The sequence below is a fragment of the Rhamphochromis sp. 'chilingali' genome (genome assembly GCF_963969265.1).
Source record: "Rhamphochromis sp. 'chilingali' genome assembly, chromosome: 10".
Taxonomy (NCBI): Eukaryota; Metazoa; Chordata; class Actinopteri; order Cichliformes; family Cichlidae; genus Rhamphochromis; species Rhamphochromis sp. 'chilingali'.
In genome coordinates, this window is record NC_137937.1 from 30,768,619 (window position 1) to 30,788,315 (window position 19,697).

The window sequence follows — 19,697 nt, forward strand, 5'->3', positions numbered from 1 at the left end:
AGGTATGAAATCTACGTACTTCCGGTTACTGTTTCCCCAGATTTCACAATGAACTAAGCGTGGAAGTAAAAAAAACAACAACAAAAAACTCCATACGTTTTCGTGAATATTAACAAACACATATTTTTTTTTATCAAATTGATAAAATTTAAAAAAATACAATTAAGAAATCCTAGTTCGTATTAAACCAAAATATCCTGTCGTTATATCGAATCTCGTGTAACTGCTGGTAAATAACATTATAACTGATATTTTAATTACTTACACAGCGGAGGTAGTTTTCAGGTAGTTTTATTTTGAAGGGTTGGTGAATTCTACGGAAGTGAAGATGTTTTGTTGCGGTGGGGGAAGCACAGGCCAGGGAGAGTCACACACGCTTGAAAAATGGCGGAAACGTGCTCCGTGTTCATGCGACCTCCAGCAGCGGTTCAAAACGGTGCCTCCTAAGCCTTGTCCTGTTTTTGTGTGCATGCGTGAGTAAAAACCTTGCGTGCATCGCGCACTTTAGCGAGTTGCACATCTCGGCATTTTGTTAAAATAGGTAGGATCTGTTTATTCGGTTGACTCGTTTTACGTCTCCTTCCTGTTGAATATGCTACACTGAAAGTTAAATAGAGGTGTTGAGTTCTTTGTGCTGCCATATTTAAAGATAATATTAGCAAAGCGTACAATCTCGCTCTCTCGCTCTCTTTAAGTATTCACTTGTGTGTATAACTTAATAACGGATAACGAAGTAGCGTCGGATTATGTTGTGCTGCTTCTGTGCCTTGAGAAAAATAATAATCTGTTTTTTCAGTTGTCTAGGTGTGTCACTTAATGTGTAAGGCTGTGGGTTAAAAGAGGCATGCAAGATGGAAAACGGTATGTATCACAGAGGTATGCAACGTCTTTGTGAATAGATACTGACCTATGCTGATCTATACTGGTCTGTTGCCTGCCCCCTCAGATACAGTGGAGTGCTCCACCTCTGGCCACATCAAGCAAGTCATCAGCCAAGCAGTCACTGAAGAATCCCAAGTCGAGGCTTTCCATTGTAGTCACTGTGTGCTGGTCTTCAAATCGAAGGTGTACCTTTTTGAACACCTCAACAAGGTGCATGGCCTCAATACAGAAATTTCTCTCAGAGAGGCTGGTTTATGCCCTGGGACTGACAAAGCCAACACAGAGAACAGCAGCAGCAGTTCAGGAGATAATTTTAAATGCCAGAGGTGTGATTTTAAAGCTTGTAGTTGGGATGGTTTAAGTGAACACGAGGAACTGTGTCACAAAACTTCAGAAAATCCTAACGTGTCAGGAGGTGTCATCATTTCAGAAAACCTCGACAGCACTTTAAGTGTCATTTCAGCAAACCAGAACAATGAAGCTGCAGGAACATCGGAAGATCCATCAGTTCTTTCAGATATTTCTACCTCAGAAGCAAACTGCACATTAAAGGACCTGAAAATTTTGCAGGAATCTCCTTCAAGCTCCTGTCCAAACAGTAGTGGTGTGTTTAAAGTCACAGCAAAGTCTGTGATAGATATCACCGGAAGTAAGTCGTACCCTTTTTTGCACACTGACTTGACTACTGATTTGACTAAAACTCCGGAACAATTCAGAAAGGAAACTGTTCCTGACAGTGCTGTGAAGAGATCCAGTGGTAAAAGTTTAAAAGGTCATCCTGTCAAAAAAGCCAAGTTGGATAACGAAGAGATGCTCACGGAAAAAGAAAAAGAAAATAGACAACAGTCATCCAGCAGCGAAGTCAGCGAAGATGAAGACGAGGCAGACGCGGCAAAAGTGTATTCTTGTAAACATTGTGACTACAGTGACGTAGGCATCAGGCGAATTTCTGCCCATTATCAAAGTGACCACCCTTATATCAGATACAATTCTGTCTACATTCAGGACGCAAGTGATCACAGTGCCACCTTTCGTTGCTTGGAGTGTCCAGTTGAGTTTTTAAGCACAGCTGACCTCAAGAGGCACTACTTGGAAAATCATCCAGATGCCCCAGATGTATTTGCCATGAAATCATGTGGCCTCAGTTTGGTTTTCAAATGCTTTCTTTGTAAATTTACTATCAATCTATTGAAGTCTTTGAAAGAACATTACAAGGCAAAGCATGCAACATATGAAGTGGAGAATTCCTTATTGTTCTGCAGATATTCAATGTCTGAATGCCAAGAGGAATCGTCTCAGCTGAGTCTAGATGTTCACTACCAAAAAAGCCACCCAGATGAAGTAATCACATTAGATAAAATCAAACAGTCCGCTTGTCCCACATCACATGCAGCATCAGAGATGACATCTGAGAAGTGTTCAGATTCTGTGATTGTAGTAGATCATTCAGAGACCACACCAGAAGCCTGTAAGAATCGTTCAGAATCTTCCCAAACCACGAAAGGGGAATCTTCGAAGTTTCCAACAAAATCCAGTAATGAAATTACTACTGGACTGGACATTTCCTCATCCAGTTTACCAAATGAAACATTTTACTGCCAGTTCTGCAGTTACACAAGTACCGAGGTTAAGAGTATCCTTGGTCATCACTATGCAAAACATTCTATGGATGCACCAATAGGTACTGATGATGTCCTAGGGTACAGTGCTGAGATGCAGAAACGTCAGAGTGAATCTAAGATGTCAAAAAGTCCTTCATCTTCCCAATTTAATACTAGTAAACAAGTGAAGATGTGTAGGGAAAAAGAAGATCTGTATAAGGAGGATTACACAGCAGATGCCTCAGAAACAGGAGAGAGACAGAACAAGTCCTACGCATGTCCAGAAAACTTGTTTTACTGCCACAAATGCAACTTTGGAAATCCGTCTGTAAAAGGAGTAATTATCCATCAGGCTAAGGTTCATCGAAAGTGTAATTCCAGCACTAAGTGTGTTCTTGAATATACAGCTTTAATCCATGATGAAATCAGGAAAGCAAATGCAAAGGATTCCTCTTCTTCCCGTCTACCTCCTCCTATAATAAATGAAGGCGAAGAAAAAGCATTTTTTTGCCACTTTTGTAACTACAGGCATAGTACTTTGGATCGGGTAATGCGCCATTACAGCAAAACACATCATGGATTTAAGGCGAAGACTTCAGAAGTCCTTCTGCATACATCTAAGATCCACGATCAGGCACAGAAATCTCCTCTAACATCCACTCAAAATGAAGAAGCTGCTCAGGAAATCCTCAAGCTGAAAATGAAAAAGAAAAAAACAAGGAAGCATTCAAAGTCTTTGGTCATTTCAGCAACACCCTCAGTGACAACCCCACACACAAAGAGGTCCCTGAACTGTTACTCATACGCATGCGCATACAAAACTGACGTGATATATGCTCTGAAGACGCATTTAAGGAAAATTCACAAAGTAAAGCGTACAGTCACAGATATTTTAAGATATTATTTTAGACAAGGATCATTAAAGCGCGGCTATTATTGTGAATTCTGTGTTTTCAGACATGAAAAAGCTGCAGCAGTTTATGAGCACTACCAGGAACGCCACCTAGGACGTGTCCCCTGCGTTGAGTATGTAAATTCTCGGTTATATGCTGGTCCTGAAATGGTCCTTTCTAAAAAGAAGAAGCCTGATCTAGAGCAGAGTGGAGGCAATGGCACTGAAAACAGATTGCTATCCCAAAGATCCGGACAAAATAAAGCTGGTTTGTCTTGCAAAAGATGCTCTTTTAAATCTAAATCTTTGTCAGATCTGGCACACCATTACCGAATGGTTCATCCTTTGAATGCAAAACTTTCCAAGAAAACAAGCGCAAGCTGGCGGGTGGAAGACCAAAGTGACAGATCTCGCTCATTGTCCTCCAAAGTGTTCAAGTGCCTTTACTGCTCTGCAAATTTTAATAGCAAACAGGGTCTCCACATTCACTGTGGATTGAAACACCCGGAAGCTGTAATTGAAAGATTTGAACAAGAACAAAAACCAAAACAGCAGCGCAAAAAAAGAAGGCATAAGACATTGAAGTCTAGCATAACAGCAGAAAAAAGCCTCTTGATCTACAAGTGTCCAAACTGTCCATATGTGAATGTTAGCTACCAAGGGACCCTCACTCACTGTCAAATGAAGCATCCAGCAATTGTAGTCTGGGCAGATGAACTTGAGACAGGTGAAGTCTTTGCATCAAACATGGTCAATTGTACTTTAGGAAGAAGTTCTAATGAAAGAGGGTACTTGTGTAAAAAATGTTCACAAATCCATGGATCACTGACAAAACTCAATGCTCACTGTAAGATGGTTCATCATGACAGAAAAGTGTATGAGCACACTGACACTGAAAGCCAGCCGGTTCACACATCTCGGGGCTCAGCACGGAAGGATGCCTCTGTGAAAAACAAAACTTCGAGAAGAGTAAAAATTGCGAAAAGTAGACAGGCTCCACAAACGGAAACTCCTGAGGCATCCCCATCAACTTTGCTGTCCGGCCTCCGCAGCAGCAAACAGTTGTACAAGTGCCAGATGTGCACCTATAAAGGACCGTATCGAAAATACCTCCAGCGCCACTACAAAAATTATCACAAATTGGATGCAGTCAGTATTTACAAACTTCTTGACAAATATAATAAGCGTAAATGGAACTCTCCCAGCAACGTACTTAAATCAGGCAACAGCACAAAGGTTAAATGTTTGAAATGTCCAGAATTAACATTCAAGTCGTCGCAGCTGCTCATTGACCACTATAGTACTTTTCACCGCTCAGAGTGGAAATTGGACTTTACTGTGTTGTCACTAGGATTGAGGAAAAAGAAAAACACAGGGGTTTACAAATGTGACCACTGCAACACACAATTAAATGGGATTCGAATGGTGTGTTATCACATGGATCGCCACAGAGCAAGGATGCTAGAGAAGGCCAAGGCTGCGCAGAGAAAGGAGTCGCTTATTAGCACAACACTAGAGCAAGAATCCAGCGAGGTAAGTTGACGCTGTAATTCCTGTCTACGCTCTTTGTCTTCTGATCTACTCGTGTTATTTGACCATTACTGTGATTTTTTTTTTTTTTTTTTTCCAGCCCTGCAGGCAAGATGAAATGACCACATTGGAAACTGTGAACGAGGTTAATCGTTGGAACGGGACACCAGTACAGAGCGCCGCTACATCAGAACTCTCTGATGTACAGCAGCCAGAACTAGAATCGAATGGAGACAAACACACGTGTAGACAGTGCGGCCGGATGTTTATGTCATTGAAAGGCTTGCATTCCCATGAGCACAGCCACGCAGCCCTGGCAGCCATCAAGAAATTGGACAATAGCTCCACATCTGGATTAAAACACAAGTAAGAACTTTGGGCTTTTTTTATTGTTAAAAACTAAACTAAAAAAAAAGTAATAATGGCTAAATTTAGACTCATATATTAAAGCAGTCACACCATTTTGCCACGTTTTTTTTTTTGTTTTGTTTGTTTTTATTGTTGTTGTGGGCTCACTTAAAAAGTAACATAGCCAAATGGAAATTTTAACAGTTGGTCTTGTTTAGTCTGAAAAAGTACAGTGCCTATCTGGGTATTGGAAAACCTTTGCAGAAAAGCTTCTTTATCTCAACATTTTCACTTCCTGGTTAAATAAAAAGTTAGACTCCCCTTTCCCGCTTTCCTCAATTCCACCTCTATCCACTCCTGTATAACTTTAAACTGCACAAGAAGACCGTTTCCTCATAAATCGAAACAATGGCTTTCTGACAAGAGAACCAAAGTCGAGAAATTATACCTCCTTTACAGATTTTAGGAGTTACTTCATCTACTCTCTGTTTGACTAATGTATCTTTCGCAGGCTTGTTGAAATTGAATTTTGATTGCTTTGTTCGTTAAAGCAAGTCCCAAACACCCCAAGCTGTATTTTTTGTGAGAGTTGAATGATTGTGAACCTTTTTTTTTTTTCTTTTTACCTCACCAGCATTAGCAAATATCTCATCCACAAATCTGGAACTCTGAGACCTTTTCTGTGTAGTTGCTGTACCTATCGGACAACAATCTTTGGCCTCTGGAGGAGTCATTTTATGAAAAAGCATAATGGTAAGAACTCATTTGTAAGATCACCAGTGGTATCTTATGAGCATTAAGTGTCAAATGCATTGACTTTGATCTGCGAACATTGATTTCAAAATCACCAGAATTTTTAAAATTAGTCTTTTGTTGTAGATTATTAGCATAAGTTTTCTGTATGCTGGATTTGGTCAAGTTAATATGAGTTGTCACAGGTGCATTTTATATTAGAAGCTGACTTTAACTGTTCAGACTGGGATGGTTTTGGCTTAGTTTTAAAGACAGCCACATCTTTCACAAGAAGGGGTTTGAGAGATTTCGTGTGGCTTTATGTCTGCGTTTATGTCTTTCCTTTTTCATTTGGTTATTCTTTTGCTGAATGCTTAGATCTCATCATGGCTGCAGCTGAGACTGAAGACAAAGATGAGAGTGAAGAGAGGTTTAAGGAGTCCTCTAATTCATCAGAGAAAATGAACAGCTTGCCTGAAATTGATGAGCGACCTGAACTGATTAAAGGCAAGTCATATCTCATGTTTTTTTGTGTGTGTGTGTGTTTGTTTGTTTGTTTGTTTTTTAAACTTGGTCTTGGTTTTCATAAAACAAACAGTTTTTGGTTTTGTAGCAGTACTAACAGACTGTGGGTCCTTGAAACTTTGACAGGATCTCTGTACTTGGAGCCCCCAGATGTGCGGCGCCAGTTAAACCACTACACCATGATGACACAGAGCAGCATCAAATCTAAAGTGAACGTGCAACTTTCAAAATTACCTGAGAACAGCGTGCTTCACTGTGAGTTCTGCAATTTCAGCACTGGACACCTGTCTAGTATCCGGCGGCACTGCCTAAATTGGCATGGAAAGAAAATCCTCAGATGTAAAGACTGCAACTTTTTCACAGGTTTAAGGTAAGGTGCTGTAAGAGTTTGTAGTTTTGTGTGTACAAAAGATTTTTGGCTTTTTTTTTCTTTAATAAAATTTAGTGTGTTGCTAAAAATCTGCAAATTGTACTACTTAGCTTTAACTATTTAGCTTTTGTTTTTGAAAATGGAAAATGTACACAAATGATATTCTGGGATTGAAAACTTCGAAAATATTTTTATGTAAATATTAGGGCTGCTCAATTAATCGAATTTTAATCACGATTACGATCTGGGCTTTCAACGATCATTAAAAATGACTGAGCGGATTATTAGCCCCTCCCTCGTGCTTTACTCTCGCGCTGCTTCGTGTGGCAAATCGAGCGCACCTCTCTGCATTTCGAACACGTGTCACAACAATTAAGAGGACCCGAGGGAAGCTCCGAAAGCTAAGCAGAAGTTATTTGGAGAGGAGAGTGACTGCTGTTGGTTGAAAAGAGAGGTAAAAAAAACTTCAGTGGTGTGGAAACATTATGGGTTGGCGGAGTCAGACGTGGATCAAGTAGACATAGTGTGTAAACTTTGCTACAGTGTCGTAGCTGCACCACAGAGCAACACTGCAAAGTTCACTAAACATAGATGTTTACATTTTTCATTTATTTTTTATATTGCAAACATTTGCACTGTTATCACTATTTGCACACTATTTTATATTATTTTTTGACAATCTTTAAAGTCATTATTCAATACATTGTTATTGTTAAATAAATATCGTCAAATAATCGAGATCTCAATTTCAGTGAAAATAATTGTGATTATAATTTTTGCCATAATCGAGCAGCCCTAGTAAATATTCGTTTTCACATTTGTTTTAAATGTTGCATTTATTCTCGCATTTGCATTCAGGATGAGTAATAATTGATACTTTTAATTCTGCATCATCACACATGCGCAGGATCTGACTAGTTTCTATAGTCAGGTGACATAATGCATTCCTGGTTTGCCTCAAGGAGGAGACACAAATCCCTTTGGGGTGGCATCGGGAAGAGAACCTGGCATAAAAGTGTGCTAAATCAAACATGCCGCGCTATCTGCTGTTTGGACCCTTTTTGAAGAAGAAGCTTCTTTTATTCAAATTTAGACATTGTTGTCAATTATTTTAAATGTATGGGAATAACTTGGATGAGTTTTATGAGGTATTTGACTTGACAGACATCTTGAATTTGTCATTTCTACTCATTACTCAACACGAGTTGTCACCAAACACCGACAGATTTGCAATGTTATCACTGATTTCTCCTGTTGTCATTAGGAAAACTCTGGAAATGCACATGGAGACGGGTCACTCTACCTGCCAGTCAAAGCCTACTCATCAGAAGGACCTCTGCTGCCCTTTCTGTCTGTACCAAACTAAGAACAAGAACAACATGATTGATCACATTGTCTTGCATCGTGGTATGTTGGAGCATTTGCAGGATTTGTAGGAACGTGTTCTGCTTTCCGATACCTGACGCTGTCACATAAGCATTCCCTTTTTTCCTTTTTTTTTCTTTACAGAGGAACGTGTAGTGCCAATAGAGGTTCGTCGCCCCAAACTGTCACGTTGCCATCAAGGCATCATCTTTGGGTCAAAAAAGGTATTCTCTTTAACTGATGGGCGGACGGTGCTCTTGTTCTACACACTGCTGTCATAACCATGAAGATTTAGAAAATCAAGAGAAAATGAAGTTGAATGAAGAATGAAGTTATTTAAGCCTATAAGAAACGTAAGCAGCAATTAGATGTCAGACGTCAACATGTCTGATATTTGAAGGGAGTAGCCAACGAAAGAGAGTGGGAGCATACATCCTAAAAATATGAATAGATATAAAAATGAACAAAGAATTCATCAGAATGACATTTTTAAATGTCAACCATGCATCTTGCTTAGTAGCACTGCATCACTTTCACAAGCTACATATAGACAGTGGACTTACTTTTGCAAAAGAATGGTTTTATTCACATATCACATTGGCTACAGAGACATTGGCACTGGGCCATTTGATTCCTTTAGTCTGAATGTTTTTGTAGTCCAAAAACTTTGCCACAAATCGGTTTAATATTGATTAAGGTTGCACCTAATGGAGTGATGCAGTGCATATCCTACCCCAATTCCTTGGCTATTAAAAAGTGCTACATTTACAGGGATTAAACCACAAGTAATGTCAAAGATGGACATGGACAACTACTGTGACACGATCCGTTGGTTTCTGAAATTGTGTTTTGATGCCCCAAGATTAGCATTTTCACCACAACCATCTTAGTTTCAAAGTAGGGCTGGGCGATATGGCCTAAAATCCATATCACGGTATAATTTGAAGCATGTGCGGTAACGATATATATCAGGATATATTCTTTTCTTCTGTATAACGTATTTTACACACTATAAGGCACACTTAAAATCCTTTAATTTTCTCAAAAATCGACAGTGTGCCTTATGTATGAATTCTGGTTGTGCTTACTGACCTCAAACCGATTTTGTGTTACACGGTGCGTAGAAATCAAAAAATGTTTTAGTACGACTTTGGAGAGCTATGAAAGCGCACCGCTTGATGGATTGCCGGAGCATTACGGCTGCCGTAGTCAGGAGCCTTGCGGAGTAATCCAAAACTCCGTCCACTTCAGGTCCCAAAGTCAAACACTGCAGCGTCACTGAGAGTTACAAACTATCGCAATTCTTTCATCTTTAATAAAATGATCAGCGTTTCTGCTCTACCAGGTGTAACAATTAAGTTTAACATCCAGGCATCCATGAAAACAGAATCTATTAAATTGAATGGAGTTAGAAGTTAGCAGGAAATTTGCTCGCTAGCTTCCACCTAAACATCATATAGCATGTTCTGACTGAGAGATTTCTGAAAAAATTAAAACGTACAGCTCTGCTATCACTTCCAACATAAATGAAGACAGAAAACTAAACAGCAGTGACATTTGTAAGGTTACTGAAGTTGGGCTAGCTGGTATATAATGATGTCCTACGTGATTGCTAGCGACACAGCTACGTTAGCATAACATTAGCACAGTGAAGCTGAAGGATGAATGCCAACTTTTTCCCACTCGATAAAAGTTAACGTGAGGGTTTCTAGTGGTTAGGGACAAATGCAATTGCATGGCAGGATGCTGTAAACGGACCAAACTTCAGTCAGGAGAACAACTGAGATAATCCATCCACAATACGAGGTTAGTCATTAATATACTGCAACAACATGGGAATATAGCAGCTGCGAGAGAATTCAGCATTAACAGTGGGGCAAAAAAGTATTTAGTCAGCCACCGATTGTGCAAGTTCCCCCACCTAAAATGATGACAGAGGTCAGTAATTTGCACCAGAGGTACACTTCAACTGTGAGAGACAGAATGTGAAAAAAAATCCATGAATCCACATGGTAGGATTTGTAAAGAATTTATTCGTAAATCAGGGTGGAAAATAAGTATTTGGTCACTAACAAAAATACAACTCAATACTTTGTAACATAACCTTTGTTGGCAATAACAGAGGTCAAACGTTTACTATAGGTCTTTACCAGGTTTGCACACACAGTAGCTGGTATTTTGGCCCATTCCTCCATGTAGATCTTCTCGAGAGCAGTGATGTCTTGGGGCTGTCGCCGAGCAACACGGACTTTCAACTCCCGCCACAGATTTTCTATGGGGTTGAGGTCTGGAGACTGGCTAGGCCACTCCGGGACTTTCAAATGCTTCTTACGGAGCCACTCCTTTGTTGCCCGGGCGGTGTGTTTTGGATCATTGTCATGTTGGAAGACCCAGCCTCGTTTCATCTTCAAAGTTCTCACTGATGGAAGGAGGTTTTGGCTCAAAATCTCACGATACATGGCCCCATTCATTCTGTCCTTAACACGGATCAGTCGTCCTGTCCCCTTGGCAGAAAAACAGCCCCATAGCATGATGTTTCCACCCCCATGCTTCACAGTAGGTATGGTGTTCTTGGGATGCAACTCAGTATTCTTCTTCCTCCAAACACGACAAGTTGAGTTTATACCAAAAAGTTCTACTTTGGTTTCATCTGACCACATGACATTCTCCCAATCCTCTGCTGTATCATCCATGTGCTCTCTGGCAAACTTCAGACGGGCCTGGACATGCACTGGCTTCAGCAGCGGAACACGTCTGGCACTGCGGGATTTGATTCCCTGCCGTTGTAGTGTGTTACTGATGGTGACCTTTGTTACTTTGGTCCCAGCTCTCTGCAGGTCATTCACCAGGTCCCCCCGTGTGGTTCTGGGATCTTTGCTCACCGTTCTCATGATCATTTTGACCCCACGGGATGAGATCTTGCGTGGAGCCCTAGATCGAGGGAGATTATCAGTGGTCTTGTATGTCTTCCATTTTCTGATGATTGCTCCCACAGTTGATTTTTTTCACACTAAGCTGCTTGCCTATTGTAGATTCACTCTTCCCAGTCTGGTGCAGGTCTACAATACTTTTCCTGGTGTCCTTCAAAAGCTCTTTGGTCTTGGCCATGGCGGAGTTTGGAGTCTGACTGTTTGAGGCTGTGGACAGGTGTCTTTTATACAGATGATGAGTTCAAACAGGTGCCATTCATGCAGGTAACGAGTGGGGGACTGTTACGTCCCTCTGCAGCTTTTAATCGTCTCAGTGTTTTCAGCTGGTGCTAATTGGCCACACCTAGTCAGGTGTGGATAAAAGCATACCTGAGGCAAGCTTTCCGGCAGTGCACTAGTCTTTGCCTTGGTGGCACCAGCCATTTTAGCCAACCTGGTTTTCCATTTTAGGATGAAACCTCTTCTCACCCACACTCTGTTATTCATCTCCTTTTTTTTATGTTGTGGCTTTTGAGCCGGGTCGTAACATAAGTGGTGGCACGTCCGGGATATTTGGACATTTTAGTGGAGACTGAATGTCAGTTTGTTTTGCTTTTAAGTGGGTGAGTGATGGTGGTCACTGTAATTGTGCAAACTCACTTTAGTAAGTGTGTTTCAGCTGGGTGGCTGTGCTGCCCTTCCATCGAAGCACTTGTTTGTTGTTTTGCTTTATTGTTTTAGTTTATTGTGTTTGGTGGCTATCCTGGGTGGGGGTACGCTTCAGAGTTTGGTAGGAGACTATATCTCTGGTCTGCTGCCTGCTCTCGAGTTCGCGTTTAAAGTTGCCTCGAGCCTGGTACACCACTGAAGACTAGGGTAGGTAAAGTTAGGGTTTTGTTGTTTTTAGTGTTTTAGGCTGGGAGTTGCACATAGTAAATCAGTGGCACCAAACTTGGTAGGAGGTTTGAGACCATTCTTGATTATGGTCTGTAGCTGAGGCAGGTAGGCTGTTTTTAAGTTGGCATTGTGTGCACACCCTGTGTGTGCATATGTCAGTGTGGATGGATGCTAATGAGATCCTTGTGAGGTGAGTGTTTTGTGCTGTGACCTTTAGTGTTGTGGGGAATATGGCTATTTTGTTGGATCACTTGTGAGTGTTGTTGGCCAGGTGATGGCAATAACACTGTGGGGTGCTGAGCCACCCTTGATGTGATCATTGTGTGGCCATAGCTCTCCATTTTGTGGTTGGTCACTAGTGTGCTTGATTTACTGAACTTCTTGGATTAAAGTAACTTGTTGTGGTATAGGGCCACTTGTATGTGACTGTTTGTGTGGTGGAGACAACAGATCACTTAGTTGTGATTATTTGTTGCTACTTTTGGTTTTGTGTTGTAGCAGATCAGGTAATAATTTTGGGTTTGACTGTTGTGCTCCTTTGTGTTGGTCACATGTTACTTTTTGTCTGTTCAGTGTGGCAACTTCAAATCCTCATGCCCATCCATGCTTAGAGATGCCAACTATAACGTGAACACTGTGCTTCTGTTAGCTTTAACTTTTATTTCAGGTTTGTGGGTCAAGGAACTGAAGGCTTCAGAGGGGCTTTTAATAAATTTAAGGGTCCTAGAGGAACCCTTTTAAGGGAGGAGGTGTTACGTCCCTCTGCAGCTTTTAATCGTCTCAGTGTTTTCAGCTGGTGCTAATTGGCCACACCTAGTCAGGTGTGGATAAAAGCATACCTGAGGCAAGCTTTCCGGCAGTGCACTAGTCTTTGCCTTGGTGGCACCAGCCATTTTAGCCAACCTGGTTTTCCATTTTAGGATGAAACCTCTTCTCACCCACACTCTGTTATTCATCTCCTTTTTTTTTTATGTTGCGGCTTTTGAGCCGGGTCGTAACAGGGACAAAAAAGCTTCTTACAGAAGACGTTACAGGTCTGTGAGAGCCAGAGATTTTCCTTGTTTGAGGTGACCAAATACTTATTTTCCACCCTAATTTACGAATAAATTCTTTACACATCCTACCATGTGAATTCATGGATTTTTTTTTTTTTCACATTCTGTCTCTCACAGTTGAAGTGTACCTCTGGTGCAAATTACTGACCTCTGTCATCATTTTAAGTGGGGGAACTTGCACAATCGGTGGCTGACTAAATACTTTTTTGCCCCACTGAATGAATCAATGGGACGGAAGTGGAGGAGTGGAGTTTTTGGCTATCCCCATATTCCAAAAGTGCTTTGTCTCTTTGCTATTACTGTCACTCAGTAAAAATTGCAGATGATGTTGTTTTTAGTCGCTGCAATGCTTTCAACCAAAACAGGCGCAGCTTGATGACACCATCAACATACGCTATCGCGGTAGAGCGGTATAGTCAAAATCTCTACCGTTAGCCAAATTTATATAGTTTCTACCGTATACCGTTTATACCGCCCACTTCTATTTCAAAGAATAAGATGTGGTGAGAAGGAGAGGGGCTGACAGTGAAACTGCTATCTCTATGCAGTAAGCAGACAAAAGATAATCCAACATTTTTAAGCAATTTAAACATGATTTGCAAAATAGTTGTAGTAATGTTTTATTCAGTATGCTTCCAAAATCAGTGACTAAGCCCATAAACTCACAAGGAAAGTGTTTACTATGTCATGTCTGTCTTCCCATAAACTATAGGACTGGGAGTCTTATCTCAACCCCATAACTCCAAGTGTATTATATTGGATAAATGAGTTTTTGAGGCTTCTACATCATCAGTGCCCCACCCCAATATAATGTGATGGAAAAGTGTATCATAATTTGGACCTTGATTCTGTCTATGCAGGTCATGAAGAATCATGAACTCGTAGGTCAGGGGAGCCTTGATCAGCTGGAGGCAAGCGTTGATAATGTGCCAGTAACAGAAGAAGAAGAGGAACATTTGTCTAACATGGACCAGCTAGATAAAGACAGAGGAGAAGTAGAAATGGAGGACCTTTTTGCAGACTGTGATGAGGTTCCACAAGCTGAGAACCTGGAAGAAAACTATACCACAGAGAAAAGTGCACTCCAGATCAGGGAATGCCAGGAAACCAACGGAGAAAGTCCTGGCGAGACTTCCGAATCAGACATTCAACATGAAAATGCCAAACCAAACTCTACTGTCCAACAAGAGCTGCAAAAACAAGCGGAGCTTGTGCTGCTAGAGACTGCAAGAGAACAGGAGACAGGAAAAGTGGAACAAAGTGTAACAGAAGTGAAAATTACAGATACCCCATGTGAGGATTACGGCGATTCAGAGGAAGACAGGCAGACAAATGAAAACCAAGCCCAACCTGAATTCACAGAATCTGGAGACAAACAACAAATGGAGACAGGAAATGTGGAACAAAGTGTAACAGAAGTGAAATCTACAGATACCCCATGTGAGGATTACGGCAATCCAGAGGAAGAGAGACAGACATATGAAAACCAAGCCCAACCTGAATTCACAGAATCTGGAGACAAACAACAAATGGAGACAGGAAATGTGGAACAAAGTGTAACAGAAGTGAAAATTACAGATACCCCATGTGAGGATTACGTCGATCCAGAGGAAGAGAGGCAGACAAATGAAAACCAAGCCCAACCTGAATTCACAGAATCTGGAGACAAACAACAAATGGAGACAGGAAATGTGGAACAAAGTGTAACAGAAGTGAAATCTACAGATACCCCATGTGAGGATTACGGCGATCCAGAGGAAGAGAGGCAGACAAATGAAAACCAAGCCCAACCTGAATTCACAGAATCTGGAGACAAACAACAAATGGAGACAGGAAATGTGGAACAAAGTGTAACAGAAGTGAAAATTACAGATACCCCATGTGAGGATTACGGCAATCCAGAGGAAGAGAGACAGACATATGAAAACCAAGCCCAACCTGATTTCACAGAATCTGGAGACAAACAACAAATGGAGACAGGAAATGTGGAACAAAGTGTAACTGAAGTGAAATCTACAGATACCCCATGTGAGGATTACGGCAATCCAGAGGAAGAGAGACAGACATATGAAAACCAAGCCCAACCTGAATTCACAGAATCTGGAGACAAACAACAAATGGAGACAGGAAATGTGGAACAAAGTGTAACAGAAGTGAAAATTACAGATACCCCATGTGAGGATTACGGCGATCCAGAGGAAGAGAGGCAGACAAATGAAAACCAAGTCCAACCTGAATTCACAGAATCTGGAGACAAACAACAAATGGAGACAGGAAATGTGGAACAAAGTGTAACAGAAGTGAAAATTACAGATACCCCATGTGAGGATTACGGCGATCCAGAGGAAGAGAGACAGACAAATGAAAACCAAGCCCAACCTGAATTCACAGAATCTGGAGACAAACAACAAATGGAGACAGGAAATGTGGAACAAAGTGTAACAGAAGTGAAAATTACAGATACCCCATGTGAGGATTACGGCGATCCAGAGGAAGAGAGACAGACAAATGAAAACCAAGCCCAACCTGAATTCACAGAATCTGGAGACAAACAACAAATGGAGACAGGAAATGTGGAACAAAGTGTAACAGAAGTGAAAATTACAGATACCCCATGTGAGGATTACGGCGATCCAGAGGAAGAGAGGCAGACATATGAAAACCAAGCCCAACCTGAATTCACAGAATCTGGAGACAAACAACAAATGGAGACAGAAAATGATTTCAAAGTGGATGAAGAAACACCAGCTCAAAAGCAAGACGTTAAAGCACTTGAGCATAAAACACTGAACATTGAGGCAAAGGTAGAAGATGACATACTGCGTCATATCTTACAGTTGGCCAATGATGACAGCAAGATGCATAACAAGGCAGATGAGGGTAAAACGGTCAAGATGGAGAAGGGCACTGAGGCAAGTGATATCCCATTAGCTGAAGAGAGCAACTTCCCTTTGTTCCAGAATCCAAAGAATCAAGTTGGTATAGAGGCAAATTCAGCCTTAACAAAGCTAAATATTGCACATGTAAATAACACGAGGACAGAGGAGAGTTTAAAAATTGAAAGACATATGTTAACCCTCCCGCCCACTTGTGCACAACTTAAGATGATCACCGGTGATATTTTAGGTGTCTCGTTTACAAAATTAAAGCAGGAAGAAGTGCACACTCAGCAAAGCAGTGAACAGGAACCTAAACCTTGCACAGAAATACCAGTACTTGAGAAAGAATGTCTGAAGAAGGAAGTGCACTCTCCTGAATGCTTCAAGGAGGAAGAAGAGAAAGGTCCTTTCGAGCAGAAGCAAAACCAAGAATCTGAGATGCTCACAGAAGACGAGGAACGACACCAAGATCAGGCGCCTGGTGACCACGACGGGATGAAGGATGATGATTGTCTGCAAGAGCCTGAAGGTAAAAAGAAATTATGAGTGAATTGAAATATTAGTTTTTGTGCATTTTTGTAAGCAAAATGCAGAAGCAGTGTGGAAAAACTAAATCTTTGCGTCTATAGGATGTAAGAAGGTAAGTAACAGCCAGATGCTACAATCATCAGCAAGTATGGTGACCTCTGTAAAAACAAATTGTCTGGCAGTTCATTGATCTGATTCACATGTGTGATAAAACAATGCACAAGGCGAAGATGCTCAGACAAACCAAAGAAATATATGTAGAAGAGCTACATCTGAGACTCTAAAGGCTTCAATAGCGATGTCTAGCGATACTGCAAAGCATCACGTTTGGAGAAAACCAAACAGGATAACAGCACAAGCTGTTCACCTCCACACTTGCCTTTGTTCTACTCGTGTGCTGTGTAGATCACAGCTGTATCCACACCTGGGCATTTGTTATGCAGATGTTGTGGCAAACCTTCTGGCACCTACTTATACAGTACAGGGAATAGGGCTGCCACAATTAGTCGACTAGTCACGATTACGTCGACTATCAAAATCATCGACGACTGATTTAATAGTCGACGCGTCGTTTGAAGCTTTGTAAGATCACAAAAGACGCAGGAATAAGTAGTAGGATTTAAGAGTGTAATAACGGACTGATACAGAAGATGGCAGCACTGCATGTACAAGGATGCCAGCTGCCGTTAAACCCCGAAGAAGAAGAAGCAGTGTCCCAGAATTCATAGCGCAGCCCAGCTCAAACGGCGGCAGCTAGTTAGTTTTAATATTACTCTTATTATTCTTTCTGGGTCACAAAATAAAGGTTTAACATATGTTCAGGCGAGAATGTAGCTGTGTAAACCTCAAATATCTGCTCAGTTTATCAAGACACCACATATTTTCAAAAGCGCTCCGACGTTTTCGGAGACGTCTGTTACCCACTAGCTCGATAGCGAGCCGGGGGCTAGGCTCACTAGTGCCCTGAGACCCACCGCTGTCTTTCGCTACTCAGGTTAAACATATATAAGTCACTTAGATAACTTAACAATGTTATTGTTTAGCTTTTTTTAGTATTTTATTTGTTCCTGAGTAAATCAGTTTGGGTGAGATTAAAGTTATAGTTTTTACATAGCTGAATAAACGTCAAGCAGACAGCTGATTATCAGAAGTGTGAGATTCTCGAGAATAGACTCCAGTGTCCTGTTATATTTTAGATAGCAAGGAGTTTATTAAACTTCACCGAAACAATCTGCAAATTTCATTAAAATTTAATAAACTACCATCTTGTCTTTATTTTTAGTTAGCACAGACCTTAAACACTTAAAGCTGTAAGCTAATGATAGTTATATAAGAGCAGATGCTGCTGGTGCAATAAGATGTACTTTTACGTCCAGTGGACGCATGATCTGATTAGTCGACTAATTGCAAAAATAATCTTTGACTAGTCGACTATCAAAATAATCGTTTGTGGCAGCCCTAACAGGGAATACTACCTGCACGAACCAGTCATCATCAGGTATTAATCTTGATTTCACTCTGCCATTACAAATTACATAAACATATGGGACAGTTTTCATGCTATATCCTCCGAACCTTTCGTAAGTGAATATTCTCTAGGGTGTACAGATGTATGAATCAAGCCTGTTCAGAGTTAGGATGTTGTATAAAATATAAATAATGCAGCATGCAGTGATTTGTATGGTATCTCTATGGTATTTATTTTAAAAAAATATTTAAAACCCCTCTCTCTTCTATAACAAGTTACAGAAAGTTGGCACCTTTAAAAAGAATGAGGACCTGTGACCAGAGCAGTACATTTTTGGATACTTTAAGAAGGTGCAGTTCATGCTTAGCACATATTTCAAAATCAAGTATCCGTGATGGTATCCAGGCATCGATTACCTTCAAAGGTATCACTAATGCTTAATAGTATCTACTAGGTTTAGAACAACAGAGACAACGGCTTTTTTAAGAAAGATCATATTTACATAAGAAAGAACACATTTGCATCATGAAATTAGAAACATAACAATGTAGAACATAAAATCGTCATTTGAATTTAGTACCAAATCACAAAAGTGAGGTCTTTAAGTTGTAAGGCAATGACCCTACAGTATTAGAGAGAAAATCACAACAATCAGATGATACCCTATAGGCAAAGCACTTGGTGATGGTGGGAAGGTAACCCTCCCTTTTAACAGGAAGAAGCCTCCAGGGAGGGACAGATGTCTGCCACAACGGTTGGGAGATGAGGTGAAACTCCTGAGCAATTTATCTTGCTCTTTCAATTATATAAGCTATGTTCTGATCTTTGATAGGATTAGAACACAGCACAGTCCCTTCAGTTTTCAAACGCGTACAGGGTTGTAAACACAGTGGCAAAAATGTTCCTAATCACACTTTTGTGAAATATGTCAAACTCAAAACGACCATGTGTTTTTCAATAAAACAATCTGTTGCTTGAAGCATTCAACCACATCACGTGGTTTTAGCAGCCTGTTGACTTTGTTTCGTTTCCAAGAATTGTTATGTTGTTGCCTAACCTTTCAGATGCCGTTTCCAAGAATCAACTTTGTGTGATCACAGCTCTAGAACAGCTAATGTACTAAAAAGACTCTGATATGAATGTCAGAGGCCATTTCTTCACCATTATAGATGAACTCTTAGCCTAAGTTAGACATAATGTTTTTACATCTAAAGTAAAAACATTATATGTATACAGATATCCTATTTAATCACAGCAATATCTCTTTCACTTTCAGACTGTTCTTGGCAGTGTCCACTTTGATGCTGCTCACCCAGAGAATCACCTCTGTGTCTTTGGACCTTCAGGAGAAACGAGTCGTACTGACACCATCCAAAAGGCAGACTTGTGTCACGCTTCTCCCTCTAATCAACTACATCCTCAATTTTACCACACTGCTTGGTGGTCCTTTGGATTCCTATGGACAATTCATTACTCTAATGGAGGGGATCAACCTCACCTCGCCACCCAGTCCTCTAGGTGTAGTTTTCCTAAAGCTGATGCAAGTATTAATGCTAGAGTGGGTTAGATTTTATCTTGTCTTTTTTCTGAAACATCTTATCCATGATTTCAACCCTGGCATCCTCTATGGCAGTGGTTCCCAAACTTTTTTTGCTGGGCCCCCCCTTTGTTTTACAGAAAAGTGTTCTTCGCCCCCTCCCCCTTGCTCGCGCACAC

General features: G+C 40.8%; 2 protein-coding genes across 5 annotated transcripts in view; one reads left to right on the forward strand and one right to left on the reverse strand.

The window, feature by feature from the left end:
• Positions 1–19,697, reverse strand: part of LOC308404303 (4-hydroxybenzoate polyprenyltransferase, mitochondrial-like) — a 100,312-nt gene that overhangs the window by 71,345 nt on the left and 9,270 nt on the right. The gene's annotated exons all lie outside the window — the stretch shown is intronic.
• On the forward strand, positions 317–19,382 carry LOC308404297 (uncharacterized protein). 4 transcript variants are annotated; one of them, XM_080894289.1, is made up of 11 exons: positions 317–473; positions 797–861; positions 947–4,908; positions 5,006–5,271; positions 5,888–6,006; positions 6,364–6,492; positions 6,637–6,880; positions 8,145–8,287; positions 8,390–8,469; positions 13,967–16,514; positions 19,258–19,382. In XM_080894289.1, exons 2-11 carry the CDS (start codon positions 852–854, stop codon positions 19,281–19,283), a joined length of 7,527 nt encoding a protein of 2,508 aa, XP_080750415.1. In that variant the 5' UTR covers positions 317–473; positions 797–851; the 3' UTR covers positions 19,284–19,382. The 4 variants fall into 4 exon arrangements, with proteins under 4 accessions (XP_080750415.1, XP_080750418.1, XP_080750416.1 ...); XM_080894290.1 differs by having other exon boundaries at positions 342–436; XM_080894291.1 differs by having other exon boundaries at positions 389–541.